Genomic DNA, 25,219 nt, shown 5'->3' on the forward strand with positions numbered 1-25,219 from the left:
TAATTCAAGAAATCATAATTAATACTAAAAGAGCTATGCTATTGTTGGCACTCAAACTTCAGACACAGCTTCCTCGACGTCTGAGTTAGATTTGTCCGTTTCTTGGGTTGGGAAATTCCATGACAATTGTGCTTCGACTGACTCTTCCTGCAGTTTGAAGACATTACTTGCACGGAAACAGACTAAGAAAATTAATGGTAGCAAAAACATTGGCACGGTATCGAAAACGTAAAGACACCATTCGTGTTGAATTATATAGCTTTGTAGGCCCATAATGAATTCTATTGCTCTGACAATAGATCTGGCAATAATAAGAATGTTCCCGCCCAAAAGGATGTAATTAAATCGGAACCAGACTTTATTGCTTTKGACGATCCGGTTGGAATCCGTCCTCATTTTGTAATGGAAGAATATTTGATTCAACATCAAAACACTGTAACAGAAAATCTGAATGAAAAGACCCACGATAATCAAGATACGCGCAGTATTCAAGTTATCCAATGAAGAGAGCAACCCACCACCCGCAGCTTGTAGAACACGCCCAGTCATATCACCCACAAGAAAGAACAGTGTATTGTATTTTGCAGGGAATACCATATACCTTTCCATAAACAAAAGGTGTGCCATTTTACTGAACAGCATAAAAATGCTAGCAGAGTAAAGGGATGGAGCAATCAATAAGAACACCGACTGTACAATAAATGTGGATTTAGTGGGTTTATTAATGGAGACCGCCCTTACTACATAACCGACAAATTCCAAAACAATCCCTAAAATGAAAGGCGAATATGTCCACCTCAAGCTAGCGCTCGAGAAAAACCTCAATGCAGAAGCGTCGTCAGGTAACTTGATGGACTTCCATGTGCTCACCAATTTCCTGTTCTTGAGCGTTGCCTTCGTGGTTTCTATCAGCGAGAACTGAATTAGAATCCCAAAGAGAACTGCAAAGGCGATTGCAGCCGCTCGATCTGGCTTGTATGCATAAAATCCTTCGAATCCAAATTCAGCCATCGTTCACTTGGTGAGAAATATTGTTGATATTGCTGATGTTGCTGTTTCCACATTGGAGTGGAACTGAAAGCAAGTAAGCACTAATATCAGTAACTAGCGCCAAGACTTATTTATATACGTATGATTTGTGAGCGCAATACGCTTTATTGAATACTTGGCTTGGCAAGCCAAGCCACCCCTTGCCTGTGTGCCTAACCAAAGAGGCCAATTTCCGTTAAAGCACCGGCTATACCTCTTTTCGGTATTTCTCCAAGGCTTGGCAGATGACTCGTTAGCCCATTTTTCACAGTTTTCTCCGCCTTGCATATGAAATAACGCTTGTTCATGCGGCGTTCTCCGTGACGTAATTATGAAAAAAGGGGGCGCGTGCCAAGACATGAAAAAAAATCTTGAGGTAAGATTGCCTAGGGAAGCAATTGCTGTAGTAAGACCTCTTGATTAGTTGTCGAAAAGGCACGGGAGCCGAATGCTCAAGCCACGCTGCTCTGTCGAGAATGCAGAATATTATTATAATCTAAAAGCGAGGGGCTCGTTAGTAGCCATTGGTGGAGCGATTAAAAAAGAATGAATGGGAACTAACGCCTACACACCACATCTCATAATGCGAAGCTTTCTCCGTGGAAGTGCAGTCCACCGTCTACTGMCCATCTTCTTGTGCTTTCTATTAAACCTCTTGGGCCGGCAGCAAGCACCCACACTTGCGATAGGTATTCGGCGTGATCTCTGCCTTGGTTTGCCCACCTGCAGCATTGAATAGAATCTGTCTCCGCGTCACATTCTGTTTGCAGGCACCACTCATAGTCTTTATCGCCGAGTGTAGGCCTACCAAAGAAGACTTTGACCCCTGCTGGTATTCTGATTTTTTTCGGTGGTGTTGCTGATGGCGAATCGCCCTGTTGTTCTTGTACAGGTGGCTCAATGGTCTTCGGTTGTCTGAAAACATTCGACCCATTGAGCGAGGAATGTGTGGTTAAGGTCCCACGGGTGATGTTTTTCTTTGACTTAGATCTACCAAAAGCATAAGTAAAGTCTATTTCATCGTCTGCATTACTGTCAGGTATGTCGTTTGTCTTGGTAGACTGGTGAGTTCTCAAAGTGGATTTCTTACTCAACAGAGCAGAATTCTCGTTGGGTTCAGCATACGGCGCAGTCCCGTCTGATAACATAGAATCGTCTCTTAGCCCATAACCCTGTACCCGCGAAGGTGTGTTAGTACCTTCATCCGCGACGTCTATATGGGGGTCATGGTAATCAATATAATCGATCTCAATATCCTGTTCGTTACCTTCAGTACCACTAATATATATTTCCATACCTTCGAAATTGTTTTTGAAATGGTTTAGTACTTCTAGATCCTTATAATCTCTGGAAACCCAAAGTAGTCTTACATTTACACCGTTAAAATTCAAAATACGAAGCAATGGTAAACCGAAGGAAATGCCCGAGCCTCCCACACACATAAACACTCTTTGTGCCTTGATGACGAAGTTCAGCGGCGAACTAATTAGTGCTGAGGAGTTGTTACGGAATGGGTTCTTCGATGACCTTGTACTACCGTCAATAGGGAAACTGGGTTTTGAAATAAAACTTAGTTCTGGTTCAAAAGCACCTGTTACGTAATACTTCTTGTTTGTGCGTAATGGGAAGTGCCCATTTCTAATAATTAATCTTACCAAGCTATCGCTTGGTATACTGGCTATGGTAAAGGGATGTTGGAAGGGTATTAAATGAGAAAGCCATCTCTTCAAAAAACTTTTATGATATACGTTGATTCTTAGATGGCCACCTGGTAGGATGGGACGCTTGGGCAAATCAACTAATGGGAACTCCAGAACAGATAATGATGAAGATATGGGCACGATTGTTACTACTGTGGTATTTGAAACGTAGAGCCTATAAATAATTTGTCCCACCAAGATGGCCACATTCAAAGAGGTGTAATACGAGATACCGGGGCGGGCATGGTAATGCAGCAAAACGACAATGAGCCATGTACTTATGTAGTGGACATAGTAAAAGACTCTGTAACTTAATCTTCTGGCATATCTTACGGAGGTAATAGCAATGAGTAAGAAAAGACCCAGGGCAGCAACCCCATAAATATTAGGTAACTTTTTCATCTTGACGTATAACGCGCCATTAATGTACATGTAATAAAGGTAAAACCATGTGTGTAAAACAGATTCGAGTACGACAATTCTGGAAATCCATTTATGCAGAGGTAATAATGCTAAATATAACGTGTGAGGCAATGGGGATGGTCTCAAAGTTAGAAATAATAAAGGCGGCATCAAAGCAACGGAGATCCTCCCCATACGCTTAGTGATTTCCAAGAGATCCCTGTTAACGCCTTGAACAATAAAAATTGAAGTAAAAATAAAACATGCCAAACACAACTGTAATGATTGATTGTGATACATATGCGTCTTGTGCACCCACGACTGCCTATTGAAAACGTGATGCTTTAAATGATGACATATCTTGAAGAATTTGTTCGTCAATAACAAACAATTCAATAAGGGTATTATAATGCATATTATAATGAAAGAAAGTAAAAGACATATCTGGGAGTACTTGCGTACCCTCAAAGCTCGAAAACGTTTGTCTACATCAACATCAAATGTAGGAAGGTGCTCTTCAAACCAGTTAATAACGGATTCTGAATACATGCTGAAAATAATAACAAAAAACACAGTAAACTTTTTTTAATAGAATTTTCTAGTATCCTATTTTTAATGGCCAGATACAGAAAAAGAAATGACAAAAATGCAGTGGTATAATATGATGGTATTGCAGAAAATAAAAGCTTGGCAAAATAAAAACAACGGCACCAGCTTTTCTCTACTTGAATGTGAACGCAAATGGAATTGGGACACAGATAATCGAGACTTTACGGAGTGCTAATCTCCCATGACAGAAAAAATCACACGTTCCTTCCTTAAACTTAAAAATTGATCGCTCTTTTACATGCTAACTACCTATTGCTTGTACAGTATATTCTTGTTGTTTGCACCCTTTTTCCTTTTCAGTATTGTAAAAACTTGGTTTGTCTATTCCTACACCCCTGTTCATTTACATCCGTACACACTCGCTATAAACCCATACATATGTAAACTTTTATGAGGTGCTTTTTAACTGAATTTGAGGGGATGAGTCCCGCTTTGGTTTTTTCGCTCTGTTGAAAAATTCAGCAGGCAGTTGACGGACGCTAGACCGAGGCTCCACGGTGGAGCCGCTGTACGCTGCGTGAGCTCCCAGGGGGAGGCCCACTGGAAGTGCTGGAAGGGTATAATGGGAAAATAGCAACATTTGGTAAGAGTGCTCGTGGTAGGGAACATCGCATACTCTAATTCCTGTAAAGAAGATATTATCAAATTTGAATCTCCATATTGTTAAATCGCGAATTTTTAAGTGTGTGATTTTAGGATAGTGAAACAGCACAAGAAGAGATAGATAAGAAACTGATAGGATAATGTCTTTACCAGCTACTTTTGATTTGACCCCAGAAGATGCCCAACTTTTGTTGGCCTCTAACGCCCACTTAGGTGCTAGAAACGTTCAAGTATGTACCAGATCCCATATGACTTTATATCCGTGGACAGTAATAAGTGTCAAAAAAACCGCGTCGCCAAGTTTATCATGTTTTGAAATAGCAGACTCAGATACGAACTTTGAAGAGTTTTTAGATAATTTGAATGAATTTCCAACTGATGTCTAAAAAGGAACATGAAAAGGAAGATGCAGATTGAGAAGCTTCCTCGAGAGCATTTTGTAGAAGTGGATGTCAGAAAACACTAATGTTGCCCTGTAATTACATGATAGACTTCAATACCTTATTAGCCATGGATTACTATGTTATGATCAGTTTACTAACAGTAATTATTTTTTTTTATTTTTTTGTTTAGGTCCACCAAGAACCATACGTTTTCAATGCTAGACCAGACGGTGTTCACGTTATCAACGTTGGTAAGACCTGGGAAAAGTTGGTTTTGGCTGCTAGAATTATTGCTGCCATTCCAAACCCAGAAGATGTTGTTGCCATCTCTTCCAGAACTTACGGTCAAAGAGCTGTCTTGAAGTTTGCTGCTCACACTGGTGCTACTCCAATTGCCGGTAGATTCACCCCAGGTTCTTTCACCAATTACATCACCCGTTCTTTCAAGGAACCAAGATTAGTTATTGTCACTGACCCAAGATTAGACGCTCAAGCCATCAAGGAAGCTTCTTACGTTAACATCCCAGTCATTGCTTTGACTGATTTGGACTCCCCATCTGAATTCGTTGATGTCGCTATCCCATGTAACAACAGAGGTAAGCACTCCATCGGTTTAATCTGGTACTTGTTGGCCAGAGAAGTCTTGAGACTAAGAGGTGCTTTGGTCGACAGAACTCAACCATGGTCTATCATGCCAGATTTATACTTCTACAGAAACCCAGAAGAGGTTGAACAAGTTGCTGAAGAAGCTGCTGCTGAAGAAGGTGAAGAAGAAGAAGCTAAGGAAGAAGTCACTGAAGGTCAAGCTGAAGCTACTGAATGGGCTGAAGAAAATGCAGACAACGTTGAATGGTAATCATTTTGAAAACCTTGCAATGTGTGTGAATATTGTGAGGAATTGAGGAAGAAAGGAAAAAAAGAGATGGGAGTTCCGCTTCTTTTCTGTTTTTCCTTCCWTTTTCCTTTTTTTTAAATTCATCTATCGTTTATCTTTATCTCATATATATTTTTGCTTCTCTCTCTGAAGCGTCATCATCTATCTGTATTTTTAATGCAATCATAGTATAAAAATTTTTAACCAAATTCAAAAATTATAATATTTTCAAGTTTTATATTTTCTCTTTTGCCCCTTCCATATATGTTCAAACCGCTGGTCATATATCACCACGCTCAAACCAATGTTGTGTCCTTGTGTGTCCTTGTTATTACTGTAGGTGTTGCCATTCTTTTTTTTCACGTTAAGCTATTTAACACTTGATAATAAAGCACTGTTCTTCTTAATTGTTGAAATACTCTATAAATTAATATCTAGTTAAGACTGTCCGGTATAGAACAACATTATTTTTTTTTTTTTTCATAATTATTAGCCTTTTTATTATGATTTTATTATGGCCGTTATTTGATTATGTAATATATTAAATGTTCTTTTATTTATTGATTAAAGTCTGTATTTTCCACCCAGCTAAACTGGCTTAAATAATGTCTTTGTATTTTTTTCTGTAAAAATGTCCCTTTTCCCCTCTCCCTTGCTCTTCAAACCAAATCAATTCGGGACCTCAGATCTTCTAGCAGAATGACCAGGTCACAATCAATCTTTGAAATCTGCATGATCACTTCAGAGATGTTATCAACAAAAAACTTAAAGTGACACTGTTTTAATAGATGTAAGATAAATGTGTCCATTAAAAAGACGTTGATTTCGTCCCGTCCGTAGTAAGTGGTCACTATTAAAATATCCAATAGCTCCAAACCAATACCATCTAGCTTATGCTTGTTCAGTGCATTGATTATGAAATTTCTTATTACAGGCTTGATAAAATCTGTTATAACATTCAATTGCAATTTATCTTTCAAGTGGTAGTACAGATTAGGGAAATTTTGGTAAAACTTGCTCTCGATAATAGTGTAAACATCCCTACGGTCCTTATCATCACTGAAACGACTGTTCAACCAAGTGACGTTTTTTATCAGGTTTATGAAGATTGCCCGGGATAAAGTTTCTTGCTCTTCGTTATTACAACAATTCCTTATTGCTAAGTACAAGGGATTTTTCCTGTGCTGGCTGAAAGATGTAGCATCATCTTGTTCGATATGGTGGTATAAACATCTCTTGTATATGGGAAGACGGAAATCATTCGGTATTCCAAACCAATATAAGTTGTGCTTTCTAATTACTAGTAGCAGATCACCATCGACACCAGAGGTATGGTAGTTTCTCAAATTATCCCAAAACTTTTCTAGCTTCAGTTCTCTTCTGAATAAGTTTCTATTTTGAAACTTCAGGTTCAAGATATTTCTTTTTGTCTGTGACCTGATCAGATTTTGTATGGATAGGTCGGGATGAGTGGATAAGGTTTCGTTATTATTATTGGCGATCAGTGACAGCGATGCTTTCTCGTCGTTGATTTTCCTCTTGTTTTCCTGGATCAATGAATCTACACTCAAATTTTTTTGCGGTCTGATCACCAAAGAGGATGATCCTGATGAGTTCTTATTGGGATTCGGTGTAAATAGACCATCTGAGAAGACAGAAGAAACGGAGGAAGACGAAGAAGAGTACACGGTCGATCTATTGTTTCGTGTGGACGCTGCGGGGCTCTCCAGCGAATTGGCTCGAGGAATGGCAAAATTATCTATTATGGGGACTGCGTAGCTAATGAGGCTCGAGTCCTTATCTACCGCGGTGTCGAGGATCGTCGTCCAATCGGTGGACCCCATGTGCAGGGGCTCATCTTTCAAATCATCTCTAGTTATTCTGTGTCTGGCGTGGAATAGCCGCTGGCTGGGAGGTACGTACCCTTGCATGGTCTTGTTATTCAATGATTGGCAAATGCCGTTTGGTTATAGCAGAATCTGTAGCGAATGTATCTGTCTATGCGTGTGCGCAAATGTTAATAATACAACGTGATAGGGAGAGAGAGATATATATATATATATACCCGTGTGGCTGGATACAACGCAGCAATAACGAAAGTAAGGGGAATGCAGGAGACGATGGGGATCTAGCGATGGCGGAGTGACAGCAACTGGCTTGAAGTCACCACTTCAAGCTTTGCTAAATTATATGAATAATGTGTGCCATTCTGAGACGAAACCAGCCATTTCGCTAAGGGACGCGAAACTTTTGTGACGCGTTTCAGAGCCGAAAAAGTGCAGAATCCAGCATAATAAGATGATTGAGTGGGTGGTTAGCATAATATTAAATTAACTATAAAACTACCTATGTTGTATTTGTAGCTCACGCTCGCTATAAAAGACACAGGCGCAGCGGAATGAGAAACGTGGGTAAGTATACGGAGGCCAGTTGGCACTTCTGGGTCGTGGTCAGAGCTGTTCTTAGCACATCGTAAGGGATGTAACCACGCTGGAAGATGACGATGATACACACTAGCGTAGTTAGCGAGGCGTTCCAACCATAGATCCGCAGCCAGGTTAGTAGCTTGTTGTCCGTATTGACTTGTAATTTGTTCAAGTTCCAGAGTTTGTCAACGAAATAGCCGAAAAGGGGCAGTTGCAAAACCAGTTCAAGAAGAACAAACCAGTATAGCCAGTTTGGCTTCTCTGACAGCAAAAAATCGTGTTGCTTTGCAATGTGATTGTTGACGACCTTTTGCGCAAACCCCAATTGCCATTTTGGGGGGATGACCACCGATGAATCGATGAAAACCGTGATCGGAATGTGCACGATGAAGTACCACAGGTAAAACTGTTGCTCACGACGTCCAAATTTCATTACCTACTGTTGCGTTATTTGTTTCGTTCTGTGTGTGTGCCTCGTTTCTGTCACTGTCGTTCTCCTTCCAGCGATTGCTCTTTTTATATCTACCTATTCGTATCTTGTCCAAAAGCCGATATCTGTGTACCCTTTTAAAAGATTTTTTCCTTTTTTTAAACGATATGCAAATTATTATCTCTTCTATATCTTTCTACGTAACCTACACTACTTTACAATACAGTACACAAGGGGCTTGTGGAGGGCGCTAACGACCCTGGCCTCATTTGCGTTTCTTCCTCATTTCCTTCATTTTCTTGAAATGTGCCTTTCTGCCACTAGTGGCCTTCTCCTGAATTTCGGTATACTTACGCTTGAAGTACTTGTTGGAGGTATCATCACCCATGAGCGTTTCTAGGATGGTGGACTTTCTTTCCTTCTTGTTCATACGACTACTATAAAACTCGGTCTTGTCTTCGACTATAGTACCAATGGCAAACCTTTCTGGGACCTCCCAACGCTGCTTCTTGTAGTGTCTCTTTGGGTCCAGGGCGGCTCTATGCTTAATCAGTAGCAAATCTCGCTGGACTTCACGGCGCATGTTGTCATCCGGCTTGGGTAAGGCGAACCAGTCGCTGTCATCCTTCTTACTCTTCTTAGTGTTTCCTTCCTCTATCTCGATACTGGGCAACTTGCCCTTCTTCGTCTTTTTCTTGGCTAGGGCATCGAATCCGTTTTCCAACTTGGGGAGTTTCTTTAAATTGGCTTCGATCTCTTGGAACTTGCTTTCGGTGTCTACTCCATCGTCGTTCTTGTCTATCTGCAAAACATCGTCTTGTTCGAATGAACCTTCCTCTTTCGATGAGCTTCTTGCTTTCAGGCTCACACTAGCATCTCGCAATGCTCCAAATAGCTCTTCCACACTCTGATCCATCTTTTACAGCTATTATTTTTTGCCTCTCTTTAGTATAGAACTTTACCATCTCATCGCATTTTCCGTCTCAAAATTATACTTTGTTTTACTCTGCTGAAAAATTTTTGTTACGCTGGCACTAAGCACGAAGATCATGATAAAAGAGAAGGACGTTGAGGAAAAGGATCCAGTGTGAAAGAAGGAGTGTGTTGATAGCTGGAATAGCTAGCTTGAATAGCACCGAAATAATGCAGTTCGAAGAGCTTCTCGACACAGACAAACAAGTACAATACGCTCATGCAGCCACCCTACACTACAAGAACACCAAAACCCCAGATTTCTTGGAAAAGGACACACATCACAAGAAGTTTCACACTGTAGAAAGCTTGAACCAACAAAGTTCATCGACCCCGTCTACAGCCACTGATGCGACTTCCGCCTCTACCTTTTCTGGTCACACCAATAGCTCGACTTTCAAAAGACACATTGTAGCCGTGGACGATATATCGAAAATGAACTATGAAATGATAAAAAATTCCCCAGGGAACGTAATAACCAACGCCAATCAGGATGAGATTGACATAAGTACCCTCAAGACGAGGTTATACAAGGATAACCTCTACACTATGAATGACCAGTTTCTACAAGCTGTCAATGACCAAATTGTAACACTAAATGCAGCAGAGCAAGAGCAAGAGCAAGAGACTGAGGAAGTTGATTTGCCAGATGATGAAAAAATCGATATACTGTCCAAGATCCAAGAAAACCTACTCGACGAGTATCAAACTCTTTCACAAAAGGAACGAAAATGGTTTGTTTTGAAAGAATTGCTATTGGATGCCAATGTAGAACTGGATTTGTTCAGTAATCGCGGAAGGAAGGCAAACCACCCAATCGCATTCGGAGCAGTGGCCATCCCAACCAATGTTAATGCTAATTCCCTGGCGTTCAATAGAACAAAGAGAAGAAAAATCAATAAAAATGGTTTATTGGAGAACATTCTTTGAAAAGATGAACAATCCGCTACAACTCCACTCCCATATGCATATTCTTTTAGGTATATACTGTATATTTGAAAAAACTAAAAAAAAACTCATATAACGAACATTATAAAGTAACAGAAACGAAACTCAATTTGGCTTGGCTATACTCTGCCATTCGACACCTGCTTTACTGACCATTTCCCGCACTACCTTCGATGGTACGTAGAAGGGGTTGTATTTCTTCGCCTTTGTTGTGTGGCCCTCCTGATTTTGTCTTTCGAACTCAAGCTCTTGGCCTACATCCATACTAAAATACCAGCAATCCTCCCTAATTACGTCTTCACCTTGCGCCGGATCCATATCCAGGGGCTCAGAGAATGCGATGTACTCTACATCATCATACTGCTCTTCGTATTTTTCCACTTCGCTACTCCAATTATTATTGAAAGTGTTTTCAACAGAGTTACTACTTTTACCATCAAGCATATCCACTAACTCCGTATTGAGTAAATCTGGTATGCATGAACAAGAAAATCAATGCAGACTGACAAATTTAAGTTTCCAAAGGACGTGCATATAGGTTTATATATGTAAATATATGTAAGTACGTATTACCACGCTTCGTAATATAGAGACCATACCTACGATGCATGTATCTATCGTGATAGGATTWTGAGTCGGAGAGATGGGGGATCAATCATTTAAGCAACAACCGCGTTTCTGCTTTAGGCATATAATTTCGCGCTTTCCCCCTCCACCCCTTGCCAACAACAAATATTCTTAGTGTTGATGACTCGGGTGGTCTGGATCGTGAGCGTGGCCGTGATCGTAATCTGGATCATGATCCTGATCATTGAGCAAAGCCGGAGGTGAGTAGGCACAACGCTTACCTAAAACGCTCATAATCTTAGACTGATCTTTCAAGATAGAATCGTACGTATCAACACCACCGTATCTACTTGTGGTAAATCTCAAAATATCCCCAGTGTTGCCACTGTTCAAAACTTCTATGTGATCTAGTAGTATCTCATATGGGTTAGTTTGAGGGCGTGGTAGTGCTCCCCTGTGGATATTGAATCGGTGTTTAATTTTCCACATTTGCGATTCCAGCCCAGCGTAGTTTCGACGCCTCGAATCCAGTTCTGTCTGCGTCTTCGGTTTTGCTTCATAATTTAATTGTCTATGTAAATCTTGGTATTCTTTAGCGAACGTGAAATGATCAGACCTCAATTGCAGCTCTAAACTGCTTGTAGTGTAGGGTCTCTTCATAGCATTTGATTTATCTTTACTCGATCTTTTAGTGGAAAACCGCTTAATAAAATGTGGCACAGCAATTATTCCAAGTTTTTCTAAGGGTTTAATGGGTTTCGTAGTGTTTCTATCGTCAATTCCAAGACAGGAAAAGCCATCTTCATTTGCCAAGTATGCCTCTTCGAATGTATGTCTTACATTATCTGTCAAATACTGATCTTTATAACCCATATCCACCCTGACAGGAGACTTTAGTGGTTGTTCGTCACTACACAAATTCGCGTCGCAATTGCTAATGTATTCTGCACCCAAATATAGTGTTTTTAGGTCTGCCGGTAAAGCAGGATCACTGCCACTCACCGGACTTACCATGGAAAATCGTTGAGTTAAACTTATATAGGAACCTTCCTTAGTATTTTTGTCCACTGTCATTTTGCTTTTATCCTCATCCTTATTATCTCCATCTGTAAAATCTTGACCACTGTTAATTCCCGCAGCAACATTCATGCCACCGCCAATTCTGTTGTCCAGCATTGACAGTGCATGTTCACACCGGCCTCCGTTTATTGATAGTCCACTTAGTGTCAGCAATCTCGTGTAGAATCCATACAGGAAGTTTAAATTTGAACATGGAACATTGTACTTCTTTGCCAGGATAATCGGCTGGTGAAGAAGGATTTGAGCCGGATATTCGAACCGGTGATAAAAGCAATATGGTTCAAAAGGCAAAGATAAATATTCAGGATGTTCATTTGCAGTAGAATTGATAAGTTGCAATTTCTTACTTTCACAATATTTGACAATTTTATAAAAATTTATTTCCTCTTCCCCCTGGCTTGTTACTTGTAAAAATTTAGTCACTTTACTACTACATTGTGCAAAGCAAATTCCAAATAGTTCTTGAACTAGGTCTCTGAAAATAATCTCCGTTGATTTGTTTTCTAACATTTTGTCATAATCAAATTGTTCGTAAATAATGGAAAGAATATTTAAAGAAATCTTTGGAATAATCACTTCCCACATTTTCAAGGCCATTTGTTTTGAATCTAAAATCAACTGAGACTTTATCCATTTCGTAACATTTAACTCCAAAAGAAACCTATTAACATTTGAACGACTGGATCCCTTTAGTTCCAATAAAGCTGCCTTTGTGTTTTCCAAAATACAGGGGTCTGTTTCAAAGTTCTCGTCACAGTATGTTAACCCCAAAGTAATAGTACATTGGTCGTCATTGACCAATGCATAAGAGCCAAGTGATAGCTGTCTGCACTCGACCTCGCATGAAATGGAGAGAACACACTTACATTTACCTCCAAAGTAACTCATAGCTACGGGCTCTAACTCACAACCAAAATCTGTGCTAATGAGTACGGTAGTGTTGTTACTTGTAAAATTAGACAGTAGTTCACAATTTGTCTCGAAAGCCTGAAGGGAAATTGCAGAGACTAGCATGATGTCAATTGAATATTTATTTGTTCCTTTATCTTGTAGTTTGTCAGGTAGTTCGTTGATGTCTTTGGTGAATATGTTTGGCGTATAGAAGTTGGCGCCTAGCTTGGTGGATTTCCAAGCCACCAATCCGTCACTTGACACATACTGTGAAACGAGTATTATGAAAGAGTTGCTCAAGCTTAATCTCCATCCTAAAAACTGTGCTGCTGGCGTCTCTCCGACTGTTAAAAATAAATAAAACAAAAGCGTGTTATCAATTCTACGTTAGTAAATTTGCGTTCCAGTATATTTTCTATCTCTCTTTTGCATACCTATTAAGCACTTTAATTGGGTTTCTTCCATAACCATAAAAAACCTCTAACCTTTGGAATAAAGAAGAGGTCTAAGTGTCCTGTTTAAACTAATACGTACGTACGTAAATGTACTTTGCTGAAGTAATAAGTAGAATATTGTGCACATTTTTTTTTTTTATTCTAAAATTAACAGTTACTTTTTCTTTTTTCTTTTTTTCAGCACCGAATTGCTGACACAAAATGGAAAGCCGCCGATACGTTATAAAAAAGGGTCTTGCCGTGATTGTGATTATGATTGTGATTGTGATCATTATTAGTATTATTATTATTACAGGTCGCTATTCTAAGTCTATATCGTATATAAGCGTCGTATCAGTAGAATTACCTTGCCAGCCTCTATTCCCACTAGTACTTATTAAAAATCTTGAAGTTGGATCGAGGTATAAGTTTGATATAATGCCACCGTGATGACCAGGAACGATGAGGAACGGTACTTTAGAACTCTTGGTAGAGGGATTTGAAGCTGCCACTGCGACATCCACGTTGTACAGTCTAATGTTATCTCTGGATGCGCATAGTATGTGTTTGTTATTGGGCATGGCTTTCACACAGGAGACGGGACCCGAAATGGACGGCAATTTCAAGTTGTGCATTGGTTTCGAGGGCATTTTCAGGTCAAACTGTTCCACGCAAGCGTTTCTTCTCCCTGCATACACATGATCACCATCTACTCCCCAACACGCTGACAGACACCATGGTGGAATGTTTGGGCCTCTTTCCAGGTTCAATGCGGGCGACTGGGTCGTGCGTCGATCCCAAATATGTATTGAGCCGTTCAATCCGGAAGTCATGAACACCGATTCGTCATAGACTGTATTTAAAGACTCTCTGCATATCTGTTCCTTGCTTTGTTCGTCATGAGACGCGTTGTCCGTTTTGGTGGGGTCGTTGTCGGTATCTTGCTTTTCATCTTCGTCTTCATCACCGAACAGCGAATCCATATCGTCATCGGCGTTTTCGTTCTCTTTGCCGTTGTTGACGTTACTGGAAACATCAACGGAAGAAAACAGTGGGCGCATTTCCAAAGACGACAACTCTGACCTTGATTTCTGAAATTCGTTAACGATATCACCTGTTTGCAAGTCCCATTCCAAGAGACGTTTATCCCAGGAACCGCTGAGAAATCTGTCCTCTTGGCCGTTCAGTTTCAGGATATTGACGATCTGGTTGTGGCCGTTCCTGCCCTTGAAATAGTGGGCAATGCTCCCCTCCATATATCGAACGCCCTGCATGGTGATACCACCATTCTGCAGCCCGCTTAGAATGAAAAGACACTCGCTTTGCACTTCAAGGGAGTGAACGGGACTCACTTTGGGCTCGTACTCGGCCTTGTTGGCAGAGAGCTTCATTTCCGATTTTTTCTGCGGGATCTCATTCTCCCAGTACGATTGCAATATACCTGCATTCTGGATAGACTCAGCCAGCGAATGCTTCTGCAAAATCGTCAGGGACAGCTTCCCCTCGAGCGTGTTCAGCAGGTCGTACTTCCTGATGTAGCCGTCGTTGCCGCCCAGGAACAGGTACCTGAGCCCTCTAGACACCGCTAGCGCGTTGACGTGCGTCTGAATGGGGATAGCTGCCGTGGGGTAGATATTGTACGAGTCAGAGATCTGTGCAGCCTGCAACATGTGCTTGTAGTACTCGTACACCTCTCCATTTAGAGAAGACTCCTCAGGTTTCACTTCCTCATCTTTATCTTCAACTTCATCATCATCATCACCGTTACCATCACCATCATCAATTTCACCCTCTTCAGAGCCGTCCGTAGCAGCAGCAACAGCAGATGCCGATGCCGATGCAGCAGCAGAAGACTCTCGGCCAACACGCTGGTCGTCCATAGACGTATCGGTCTTGCCTTCCTTTGCGGTATCATCATCGTTGTCATCGCCTTGCTCATCTTCTTCTTCCTGCTCGTCGTCGTCGTCGTCATCATCATCATCATCGTCATCACCGTCATCGTTCCCCTCGAGGTCCTGCTTAGAGTCATTTTCCAGCCCACTCAGCATCTCTTCGTCGTCCTCCTYTTCGTCCACCACCTGGTTATTGTTCAGAATGTCGTCAACCTCGTCCATCTCAAATTTTTACTCTACTGCAGTAAGCGCCACGGCCCTTCTAGCCTGATTCCTGAAACCCACACTATACCGGGCTGACTGTTGAAGTGCTTATTATGCTAGATCGCAGCCTAAAAGGGCCCTGAATCCGCCGTGAACAATGACGAAAACAATAGGGTATCGTGTGAAACAAACGAGGGCTTGAAATGTTATTTTTGTCTCTTCCCACGGCCGAAAAAAGGCGACGAAAAAACCGCGAAACGACGCTGACGCTGCGATTGYCGGTCATCGTAAGTTACGACGCGTCGTCCCTTGCATTGTCGCCGTGGGTCGCGCCCCACGGCGCTCTATACGACGGAAACGACGGCCCGGGGCAGGCGCCCGAAAACTCCCGGGGGCCGTTTCCGTCGTATAGAGCGCGGTCAGGGCAACCAAGACGTATACGAGGCCGATGGCTGCGATAAACGAGGGCGCAGGCTCGTATAGGTGGCACAATAGAAGGTGAAGAAGAACAACAGGTGCATTGAAACCAGAGCTTCAGCAGTGATCGGGTATTGTTGTTGCTATTATGTAACGGACGAAGGCAGCATCGCGATATATATTAGACGTGCATTTTTGTCCTTTCTTGCTATTTCATTGTCTGTATTGCTTGTTCTTGGTTCTGCCTGCACAAGAGATCAGATTATTGCATATTCAAAAAAAAACCAAAAACAAACTCGTACTACATTAAGATATGGATTTGGTCTTGGAAGTCGCTGACCATTATGTCTTGGACGACCTGTACGCTAAGATCCTACCCACGTCGCTGGCTGCCAGCATCCCTGCCAAATGGCAGAACTGGCTGACTTTGAACAGCGGGTTTACCAACTCTACCATTTTGCAACAGACGCTGAACTCTAAGAATGCCGTCAAGGAGTGCAGAAAATTCTACGGGCAGGTGCCCTTCTTGTTCGACATGTCCAGCACTACATTTGCGTCGCTTTTACCCCGTTCCAACCTGATAAGAGAATTTTTTTCACTATGGGCCATCGTCACCATCTTCGGTCTTCTACTGTACTTGTTCACCGCTAGTGTCAGTTATGTCTTTGTCTTCGACAAGTCCATCTTCAACCATCCTCGTTACTTGAAAAATCAAATGGCCATGGAAATCAAGTTGGCCGTCAGCGCCATTCCATGGATGTCGATGTTAACTGCCCCATGGTTTGTCATGGAAATGAACGGCCACTCCAAGCTTTACATGGACATCGACTACGAAAACCACGGTGTGAGAAAGGTCGTCATCGAATACTTCACCTTCATCTTTTTCACCGATTGCGGTGTCTACTTGGCCCACAGATGGTTGCACTGGCCAAGAGTCTACCGTGCTCTACACAAGCCTCATCACAAGTGGTTGGTCTGCACACCTTTTGCCTCCCATTCTTTCCACCCTGTGGACGGGTTCTTACAATCCATCTCTTACCACATCTACCCATTGATCCTGCCATTACACAAGGTTTCCTATTTGATTCTGTTTACTTTCGTCAACTTCTGGACTGTCATGATCCATGACGGCCAATACTTGTCAAACAACCCTGCTGTGAACGGTACAGCGTGCCACACAGTCCACCATCTATATTTCAACTACAACTATGGTCAATTTACCACTCTCTGGGATAGACTGGGTGGTTCATACCGTAGACCAGATGACTCATTGTTTGACCCTACTTTGAGAGACTCCAAGGAGACCTGGGATGCTCAAGTTAAGGAAGTCGAACAGTTCATCCAGGAGGTTGAAGGTGACGATAATGATAGAGTTTATGAAAACGATCCAAACACCAAGAAAAATAACTGAGTACACAGCCTTTTTTCTTTTCTTTGTTTGCCCCACATATTAAACTTCTTTTTTTTTTTATGTACAAGAACGTTCAAGCAATAACATTTATATATTTATATACACACATACACATGTTTTAACATACACACATTATTATGGTGTATCTCACACTTTATTCCACCTGTTTCATTCGTATAACTACATGTTGCGCCGATTTAATGGCCTTTTCACCCAACTGGTGGAAAAAAAAAATAAAATCGAAGAGCTGAAAAAATAAAACGTGGGTACATAAGCACAAAGGCCAGATGAAGCTTTTAATATGCGCGGAGGCTTGAAAAAAGGTGAATAATCATTGGGAAAGCCGCCATTACCATATAAATAAATCTCATGTCCCTAGCACGGCTAGTGTACTCTCTTTTCAGAAAAGTACGATCGGTCCTTCTGCTATTCATTACCATATCACTATTATTCTATTATACGTTCCAAAATGAAATCGATATCCTAAATTCGTATGCTTTAAACGATTCGCTGCCATCTATAAACAACAACGAGCACGATACGGAGACATCCACGAACTTGGAGTCTGCAACCGTACACTCATCCATTTCTGACCGAATTTCCGCTGATAAGGGCAACAGCAATATTATTCTGGATTTGTCTGATCCTGCTACGTTAAGAGAGAAAAACAAGTACTTTCCGCTGCTAATAAGGAAATCTTCCAACAAAATTGGTTCGAACTCACCAATCTCATCTCTACTGACATTCAAGGAAAAATATGCCGTCTTGTTTGAATATTCATTGCCTTCTCAAACTTCCGCAACCCAGGATGAGGCCCACAAAGTCCAACACAATATGCAATTAACTCCAGATTTTGCCATGGTTCAACAGGTCAAAGAAATTTTCATGAAATCGTGGGAACAAGAGCAATTACTACTGAAAAGTAAATTAAAAAGAGAATCCACATGGCCCATAGATCTAATTGATTCTCTAGATACATTGTATTTATGCGGCGAAACTAAGCTTTTTCAAGATTCAGTTAACCTAATAGAAGATTTCGACTTTCGGATACCTCCACTGGCAGTAGAAGTTATTGATATTCCAGACGTCACTAACCGCGTACTTGAAGGGTTGCTATCCGCATATGAATTATCCATGGATAAGAGACTGCTTACTAAAGCAAAGCAAGTGGCAGATTTCATATTACGGTCCTTCGATACTCCCAATAGGGTCCCTATTTTAAGATTTTTTTGGAAATCTGACTTGAGAAATAGGTTTCCCGATCGTGAGACTCCCTCGGGTCAATTAACTACAATGTCGCTCGCATTCATTAGACTGTCACAGCTCGCTCATTTGAATAAGTATTTTGACGCTGTAGAAAGAGTTTTCACCACAATACGACAATCCTATAATGAATTTGATATGGATTTCATGTTACCTGACGTTGTAGATGCATCTGGCTGCCAGCTGCTGACTTCAAGGGAAATTGAAAAGGGCGTACACATAAAGGGGTCCGGTATCATGAAAAGCATCAATGAAGATTTCAAATTCGTTCACTGTCAACAGCTAGGTATATTTTTGAGCTCTCCTTCGCTTGACGACTCTCAAGAACAACCTCGATATCAGTCTTATGGAATTAATGAAAAGACAATACCGATTTTGGAGAATTTGCTCAAGATTGATGATCTTTTCCAATCCTCTTACGATATTTTGGGCGGATCAAGTAAGAACGCCAACCCTGCGACGGAGGATGCTAACGCCAATGATGATATAGTAGAAGATGGTGAATATATTGAGAAAAGGAATTTGAAAAGCGGTCAGAAAAAGGAATCAGCAGAAAATGCTTTGAATGGTAAATCGGTAATAGACTCGCAAATGTTTCTAACGTACTCAATAAGTCATATTTTTAAATTCATGACTTTCCAACCCATGTTCCCCAAGCAAAAGGGAAATCCAACAGTTAAATTTTTAAGTTCCGTACTGACAAAATCTCAATTTACGCCCGCAACCAATGAGTTGGATGTCACGGTGAAAAGATCATACAACGTTTCATTAAACTCTTGCAGGCTTGGCGGCATCCTGGGTTTAAGTTCACGTATTTCCCCTCAAGGCGGTGTCAACAGCAAATATATCTTACCATCGTCACTATTGGAAATGAGTGAAACAATTACACAGAGTTGTTTTGCATTAATGAAAGAGTTTGACGGGCTGGTCCCTCAAAAACTTCAATTGGACCCTTGCTCTGACGACAAAAATGAGGGTTGCGAATTTAATAGTGAAGTCAAATCTCAAATGATTATCGGTGGTGAATATGAGATCCTTGAAAATGACCAGGATACTGGAATCAAAGTTTGGAACCACGGTACAAATGGAGATAACCATAGAGTAAAGAGAAATATAATAGCAGGGGACGAACTAGTAGAAAACGAAAGCATTAAATACCACACCCTTGGAAAAACAAAGTCTGCCACTGCAGCGAATGATGACGAAATAACGCAAATGCGTAGAGTTTACACATTTGGCAAAGACATCAAACCGCATATAACGAAGGATGATATTGTTGGTTACAAATGGACAAACCATCCGGACTGGCCATTGTGGGTCAACAAAGTGGAATCGAGAAGACTATTGGATTCGAATATTATCGAATCTATATTTTATATGTATAGAATCAGCGGAGAAGAAAAATGGAGAAGCATGGGCAGACAATCGTTTGAAATCCTGCTGAGAGAGCTAATGAAATTAAACAGTGGTGCCAAGGGAATGTGGCAGGTAAAGGAATTTTATGAAAACGGTGAAAAGACAAACAATGACTTACCTAGCTATTGGTTTTCCAGAACATTAAAGTATTACTTGTTACTATTTAGTGGTGGGGATACAATTTCATTGGATGAGTACATCTTAACTCAAGGTGGCCATATAATTAAAAAGAAATGAAATTAACGTTAAAAATCGTACGCACATACATACATATACATATACACATAATGGGAAGAGGAGAAAATGAATACTTATACAGTAATGTTTATTTTTTTTTTATAGTCGGTGTAAGTTTTTTCTTAAACAGCTAATGGGTATTCGCCAGCCCAGTCGTAAACTTCCTTTTTCCAAGTGTTCAAAACATCAGAACCTTCATCGACCTTAGCCTTGAAGTCCTTCAATCTACAAGCATCCTTTGGCAAGCTTTGTTGAACTTCGCGGGCGAATTCGACAGCCTTGTTAATGTATTGAACGATTCTGTGGAAGTCTTCTTCACCCATCCCTCTGGTGGTCATAGCTGGAGCACCAATACGGACACCACCTGGGACCAAAGCGGATTTGTCACCTGGAATGGAGTTCTTGTTTAAGGCGATGTTGATCTTTTCACAGATATATTCAACACGGGCACCGTCAACACCCTTTTCTCTCAAGGATACTAGAACCATATGGGAGTCTGTACCGTTAGAAACCAGTCTGTAGTCTAGGTTCTTGAATTCACTTTCTAAGGCCTTAGCATTCTTCAAGACTTGAGTTTGGTATTCTACGAATTCTGGAGTAGCAGCTTGCTTCAAGGCAGTGGCCAAAGCAGCAATGGTATGATTGTGTGGACCACCTTGGTGACCTGGGAAAACAGAAAAGTTAATTGGGTTTTCTAAATCGTAGACGACTTCCTTACCGGTCTTTGGGTTAATAGATCTCACACCTCTTCTGAAGAAGATCATAGCACCACGAGGACCTCTCAAAGACTTGTGGGTGGTGGTGGTAACGATATCAGCGTATTCGAAAGGAGATGGAATGACACCTGCAGCGATCAAACCAGAAATGTRAGCCATGTCGACCATCAAGTAAGCACCACACTTGTCGGCAATCTCTCTCATTCTCTTGTAGTCGATCAAACGACAGTAAGCAGAGGTACCGGCAACAAGAACCTTTGGTCTATATAGGATGGCGTTCTTTTCCAAAGTGTCGTAGTCGATAATACCGGTTTCTGGGTTAACTCTGTATGGGAAAGATTCGAAGTATGTGGAAACAGCAGAGATCTTTCTGTTTTCAGTAGCGTAACCGTGAGACAAATGTCCACCGTCTGGCAAGTACAAACCCATTAATCTTTCATGAGGCTTCATGATGKCTTGGTAAACTTGCAAATTGGCTGGGGAACCAGACAAAGTTTGAACGTTAACACCCCATTTGTCAGCAGTGACGTGGAAAGCCTTCAAAGCTCTTTGTTGACACAGAATTTCCATTCTGTCAATGTGTTCGTTACCACCGTAGTAACGAGCACCTGGATAACCTTCAGAGTACTTGTTGGACAAAGGAGTTCCAAGAGCGTCAAAAACAGAAGTGGAGGTGAAGTTTTCGGAAGCAATCAAATCGATGGAGTGCTTTTGTCTATCGACTTCATCCTTGATGATGGAGTCGACTTCTGGATCAGTGTCGATCAAGTGAGAGGTGATCAATTTGTGATGAGCGTCGGATAGAGTGTAAGGCATGATGATGGTTAGTCTTAGCTAGTGTGTTTTGCTATGCTGATGTTCTTACGTAGAGACTACAATCAGAATGAATGAGCGAACGTGAAATAAGGAAAAACAGCCCTGCATTATATATGAAACTAAGCTAAAGAAGACTCATGGTTCGGGTCTAAGATGATTATAAATTTCAGAAATTATACAGAGTAAAAACTAGACACGAGCGAGAAACGAGACACTGGAAGAGGTAGAGTCAAACCTCTACCGAAACCAGCCTGAATGGCCATTTTCCCCCAAGAGTCATGTTTCGCTTGAAAACTGTGAAAAATTCCACAGAATGTCTCTAATTTTTTTTTTCTTTTCAAAAATCGGTGCGTGGCCTCTTTAGAGAAGAGGTTGACGAAGACGTTGACTCTGGTTGCTGCGACGCAGTTGACTCGTGGGACTCTGTCTCCTGTGGTGGCTTCAGATAGTTATCCATATACCACTGTAACTGAGCTATACTCTCTTTGATGTCGCTGTAAGCTGTATGGGCAGCTTCTTTCTTGGGGTTGCGTGCTTGCAAGGCCGGGTTGTGTCTGCGGGCGACTTCCATGATGCTACTAACGTCGACAATTCGGTAGAAAAGATGGTCGATGACCTTGGGGAACTCGCGGACCATGAACAGACGGTCCATGTGCACACTGTTGCCGGCCAAAACACCGATGTTCTTGTCTGGAATGTAGCGCTGGATGTAGGCGAGCAGCTCTTCTTCTACCTGGGCCAGGGTCTTCTCGCTCGCCAAGACTTTGGCTGTGAGACCGCTATCGCCGTGGTGCTCGACACACCACTGGTTCATTTTGCCCATCACCTCAGGACCATAGTGGACAACACTCTCGTAGTGCGACTCCGCTTGGCCATCTGGCGCCTGCACGGGCGTTAAATGACCATCGGTGATAATGCAGCAGATTTCGATGATCCGGTCGTTCACGTGGTCCAGGCCGGTCATTTCGCAATCGATCCAGACCAGGGGCTTGAACAGCTTGGTCTTAAGTTCGGGTGTTTGTGCCATTGCGGGCGAATTTTGGAGGGTTCGACGTCGTAAGTACTGTGAAACGGATCTTATACACGGAGATACAAATCTAGGGCGGATATTTGCTATGCGTGTGACCGGAAGTAATAACCACTTCATCTTGATCTCTTCTGTATTTTTCTAAAAGCTCCTCTTCTTTTTTCCCATTTTGTCTTGCAAATTGGAAAGTTCACACATTTTTTCATTATCACTCAAGGGCCAGTTTCGAAGAGAAGAAGGTCGTTCAAAGGAAATTCTATACACGCAGAGCTTGCCTTACATACAAGGGCGGTAATTTGCGGCCGTGGTTGTTCTGTGGAGTGTGAGAATACTCTAGGTGACTGACACCTTTGTATAAAACTACATCTTCTTGATGATTTGTCACGCTGCACGAGGTGACTAATTTCTTAATATTCCGCACCAAAAAAAAAAAAGAAAGCTGTAGAAAATGAAAAATTTTCAATGTATTTCTCGAAAGCCTAGTAGTTGATTCAATGCTCCAAGTAAGGCACAGTAGAATAACACACATCAACAACTTCGAGCCAACATGCCTACCGTCTCTGTGAACAAGCAGCAACTGTTTGACCTTTTGGGCAAGAACTATACCTCCCATGAATTTGACGAATTATGTTTTGAATTCGGTATCGAAATGGACGAAGATACCACCGAGGAGGCCTTGAAAACTGGCGAAGAGCCCGAATTGAAGCTCGACATTAGTGCTAACCGTTACGACTTGCTTTGTATCGAGGGTATTTCCCAGGCGCTAAACGAGTACTTGGAACGTAAAGAAAGGCCCGATTATAAATTAAGCAAGCCAACCACCAAGTTGATCATTGACAAATCTACGGAACAAATCAGGCCCTTCGCTACTGCTGCTGTGTTGAGAAACATCAAGCTAAACGAAAAATCGTATGCCTCTTTCATTGCCTTGCAAGATAAACTACATGCCAATCTTTGTAGAAACAGAAGTTTGGTTGCCATGGGTACCCACGATTTGGACTCCATTGAAGGTCCATTCCATTATAGAGCTCTACCACCAAAGGATATTAAATTCGTGCCATTAAACCAAACCCAAGAATTTACTGGTGACAAATTGATCGAGTTCTACAAGTCTCCAGAACAGAAAAACAACATTGGTAAATACGTTCACATCATCGAAGATTCTCCAGTCTTCCCAGTCATCATGGACAGCAAGGACCGTATTTGCTCTTTACCACCATTGATCAACAGTGACCACTCCAAGATCTCCGTGGATACACGCAATATCCTAATTGATATTACCGCCACCGATAAGACCAAAGCTGAAGTTGTTTTGAATATATTAACCACAATGTTCTCACGTTACTGTGACGAGCCATTCTCAGTGGAACCTGTGGAAATTGTTTCTGAGCACAACGGCCAATCTCGTTTGGCACCAAACTTCAACAAGAGGATCATGGATGTCTCCATCAAATACATCAACTCCTGTCTAGATCTAAATCAATCTGCCGAGGAAATCGCACACTGTTTGAAGAAAATGTCATTGCACGCCGTTCCATCCAAGGAAGACAAGGACATTTTACACGTTGACATTCCAGTGACTAGACCAGACATTTTACACGCCTGTGATATAATGGAAGATGCTGCTGTTGGTTACGGTTTCAACAATCTACCAAAGGGTGAGAAGCTATCCAATGCCAATTTCATTGCCAAACCACTGCCTATCAACAAGATATCTGACATCTTCAGAATTGCATCATCCCAAGCCTCATGGCTGGAAGTTTTGCCATTGACCTTATGTTCACATGATGAAAACTTCGGATACTTGAAGCAGCCTGACAACAATGACCTAGCAGTCAAATTGGCCAATCCAAAGACTCTGGAATACCAAGTCGTGAGAACCACCCTATTACCAGGTATCTTGAAGACTGTTAAAGAAAACAGAAAGCATTCATTGCCAATCAAAGTCTTCGAAACCGGTGATGTTGTCTTCAAAGACGAAACTCTTGAAAGAAAGGCTTACAATGAACGTCACTGGGCTGCGATTTATGTGGGTAAGAATTCAGGATTTGAAATCATCCAAGGTTTACTGGGTAAGATCATGCAGACTTTCAGAACAGAATGGATTGCCGACTACGGTGCTGGCGCATCCGGTAGAGGTTACTGGATCCAAGAAGACAACTCTGTCAAGACCTACTTCCCTGGAAGAGGAGCCATTGTTATGTTCAGATCCAAAGAAGGTGCTAAGCCAGTACAGATCGGCCACCTGGGTGTCTTGCATCCTGAAGTCATGATGAACTTCGACGTCCCATTCGCTGCGTCCTTCGTAGAGATTAATGCCGAAGTCTTCCTATAATGTAATGTTCTAAAAATTTGTTGATTTTATAAAAATATATATATACACACATAAATTTTACTGTTTTTTGCGTGACGCCATTGCTATTGCTATTGTTTAACAGTTATAATAATAGTGTTACTTTGTGGACAGTTCTT

General features: G+C 41.5%; 15 protein-coding genes across 15 annotated transcripts; 5 read left to right on the forward strand and 10 right to left on the reverse strand.

Moving 5' to 3' along the window:
• Positions 1-51: 51 nt before the first annotated feature.
• DI49_3574 (uncharacterized protein) lies at positions 52-1,011 on the reverse strand (the record flags this gene model as incomplete). Its single annotated transcript, XM_018366638.1, has 1 exon — positions 52-1,011. One exon carries the CDS (start codon positions 1,009-1,011, stop codon positions 52-54), a length of 960 nt encoding a protein of 319 aa, XP_018220477.1.
• Positions 1,012-1,607: 596 nt separating this feature from the next.
• FRE8 (putative ferric-chelate reductase) lies at positions 1,608-3,680 on the reverse strand (the record flags this gene model as incomplete). The annotated part of the gene is made up of 1 exon (XM_018366639.1): positions 1,608-3,680. The coding sequence occupies one exon, from the start codon at positions 3,678-3,680 to the stop codon at positions 1,608-1,610; it is 2,073 nt and encodes a 690-aa protein (XP_018220478.1).
• An 803-nt stretch (positions 3,681-4,483) lies between these two features.
• Positions 4,484-5,582, forward strand: RPS0B (40S ribosomal protein uS2; the record flags this gene model as incomplete). Its single annotated transcript, XM_018366640.1, has 2 exons — positions 4,484-4,573; positions 4,917-5,582. 2 exons carry the CDS (start codon positions 4,484-4,486, stop codon positions 5,580-5,582), a joined length of 756 nt encoding a protein of 251 aa, XP_018220479.1.
• Positions 5,583-6,259: 677 nt separating this feature from the next.
• On the reverse strand, positions 6,260-7,531 carry MLO50 (Mlo50p; the record flags this gene model as incomplete). The annotated part of the gene is made up of 1 exon (XM_018366641.1): positions 6,260-7,531. One exon carries the CDS (start codon positions 7,529-7,531, stop codon positions 6,260-6,262), a length of 1,272 nt encoding a protein of 423 aa, XP_018220480.1.
• Positions 7,532-7,973: 442 nt separating this feature from the next.
• Positions 7,974-8,459, reverse strand: EMA19 (Ema19p; the record flags this gene model as incomplete). The annotated part of the gene is made up of 1 exon (XM_018366642.1): positions 7,974-8,459. One exon carries the CDS (start codon positions 8,457-8,459, stop codon positions 7,974-7,976), a length of 486 nt encoding a protein of 161 aa, XP_018220481.1.
• Positions 8,460-8,721: 262 nt separating this feature from the next.
• FCF2 (Fcf2p) lies at positions 8,722-9,372 on the reverse strand (the record flags this gene model as incomplete). Its single annotated transcript, XM_018366643.1, has 1 exon — positions 8,722-9,372. The coding sequence occupies one exon, from the start codon at positions 9,370-9,372 to the stop codon at positions 8,722-8,724; it is 651 nt and encodes a 216-aa protein (XP_018220482.1).
• A 227-nt stretch (positions 9,373-9,599) lies between these two features.
• Positions 9,600-10,358, forward strand: IES3 (Ies3p; the record flags this gene model as incomplete). The annotated part of the gene is made up of 1 exon (XM_018366644.1): positions 9,600-10,358. One exon carries the CDS (start codon positions 9,600-9,602, stop codon positions 10,356-10,358), a length of 759 nt encoding a protein of 252 aa, XP_018220483.1.
• Positions 10,359-10,481: 123 nt separating this feature from the next.
• NRS1 (Nrs1p) lies at positions 10,482-10,820 on the reverse strand (the record flags this gene model as incomplete). Its single annotated transcript, XM_018366645.1, has 1 exon — positions 10,482-10,820. One exon carries the CDS (start codon positions 10,818-10,820, stop codon positions 10,482-10,484), a length of 339 nt encoding a protein of 112 aa, XP_018220484.1.
• A 294-nt stretch (positions 10,821-11,114) lies between these two features.
• Positions 11,115-13,037, reverse strand: OSW2 (Osw2p; the record flags this gene model as incomplete). The annotated part of the gene is made up of 1 exon (XM_018366646.1): positions 11,115-13,037. The coding sequence occupies one exon, from the start codon at positions 13,035-13,037 to the stop codon at positions 11,115-11,117; it is 1,923 nt and encodes a 640-aa protein (XP_018220485.1).
• Positions 13,038-13,668: 631 nt separating this feature from the next.
• On the reverse strand, positions 13,669-15,462 carry SPT8 (SAGA complex subunit SPT8; the record flags this gene model as incomplete). Its single annotated transcript, XM_018366647.1, has 1 exon — positions 13,669-15,462. One exon carries the CDS (start codon positions 15,460-15,462, stop codon positions 13,669-13,671), a length of 1,794 nt encoding a protein of 597 aa, XP_018220486.1.
• A 712-nt stretch (positions 15,463-16,174) lies between these two features.
• Positions 16,175-17,272, forward strand: ERG3 (C-5 sterol desaturase; the record flags this gene model as incomplete). Its single annotated transcript, XM_018366648.1, has 1 exon — positions 16,175-17,272. The coding sequence occupies one exon, from the start codon at positions 16,175-16,177 to the stop codon at positions 17,270-17,272; it is 1,098 nt and encodes a 365-aa protein (XP_018220487.1).
• A 369-nt stretch (positions 17,273-17,641) lies between these two features.
• MNL2 (putative mannosidase MNL2) lies at positions 17,642-20,188 on the forward strand (the record flags this gene model as incomplete). Its single annotated transcript, XM_018366649.1, has 1 exon — positions 17,642-20,188. One exon carries the CDS (start codon positions 17,642-17,644, stop codon positions 20,186-20,188), a length of 2,547 nt encoding a protein of 848 aa, XP_018220488.1.
• A 122-nt stretch (positions 20,189-20,310) lies between these two features.
• SHM2 (glycine hydroxymethyltransferase SHM2) lies at positions 20,311-21,720 on the reverse strand (the record flags this gene model as incomplete). Its single annotated transcript, XM_018366650.1, has 1 exon — positions 20,311-21,720. The coding sequence occupies one exon, from the start codon at positions 21,718-21,720 to the stop codon at positions 20,311-20,313; it is 1,410 nt and encodes a 469-aa protein (XP_018220489.1).
• A 337-nt stretch (positions 21,721-22,057) lies between these two features.
• On the reverse strand, positions 22,058-22,867 carry REX2 (Rex2p; the record flags this gene model as incomplete). Its single annotated transcript, XM_018366651.1, has 1 exon — positions 22,058-22,867. The coding sequence occupies one exon, from the start codon at positions 22,865-22,867 to the stop codon at positions 22,058-22,060; it is 810 nt and encodes a 269-aa protein (XP_018220490.1).
• Positions 22,868-23,294: 427 nt separating this feature from the next.
• FRS1 (phenylalanine--tRNA ligase subunit beta) lies at positions 23,295-25,082 on the forward strand (the record flags this gene model as incomplete). The annotated part of the gene is made up of 1 exon (XM_018366652.1): positions 23,295-25,082. The coding sequence occupies one exon, from the start codon at positions 23,295-23,297 to the stop codon at positions 25,080-25,082; it is 1,788 nt and encodes a 595-aa protein (XP_018220491.1).
• Between the last annotated feature and the right edge of the window lie 137 nt (positions 25,083-25,219).

This window comes from Saccharomyces eubayanus, chromosome XII, assembly GCF_001298625.1.
Source record: "Saccharomyces eubayanus strain FM1318 chromosome XII, whole genome shotgun sequence".
Lineage (NCBI taxonomy): Eukaryota > Fungi > Ascomycota > Saccharomycetes > Saccharomycetales > Saccharomycetaceae > Saccharomyces > Saccharomyces eubayanus.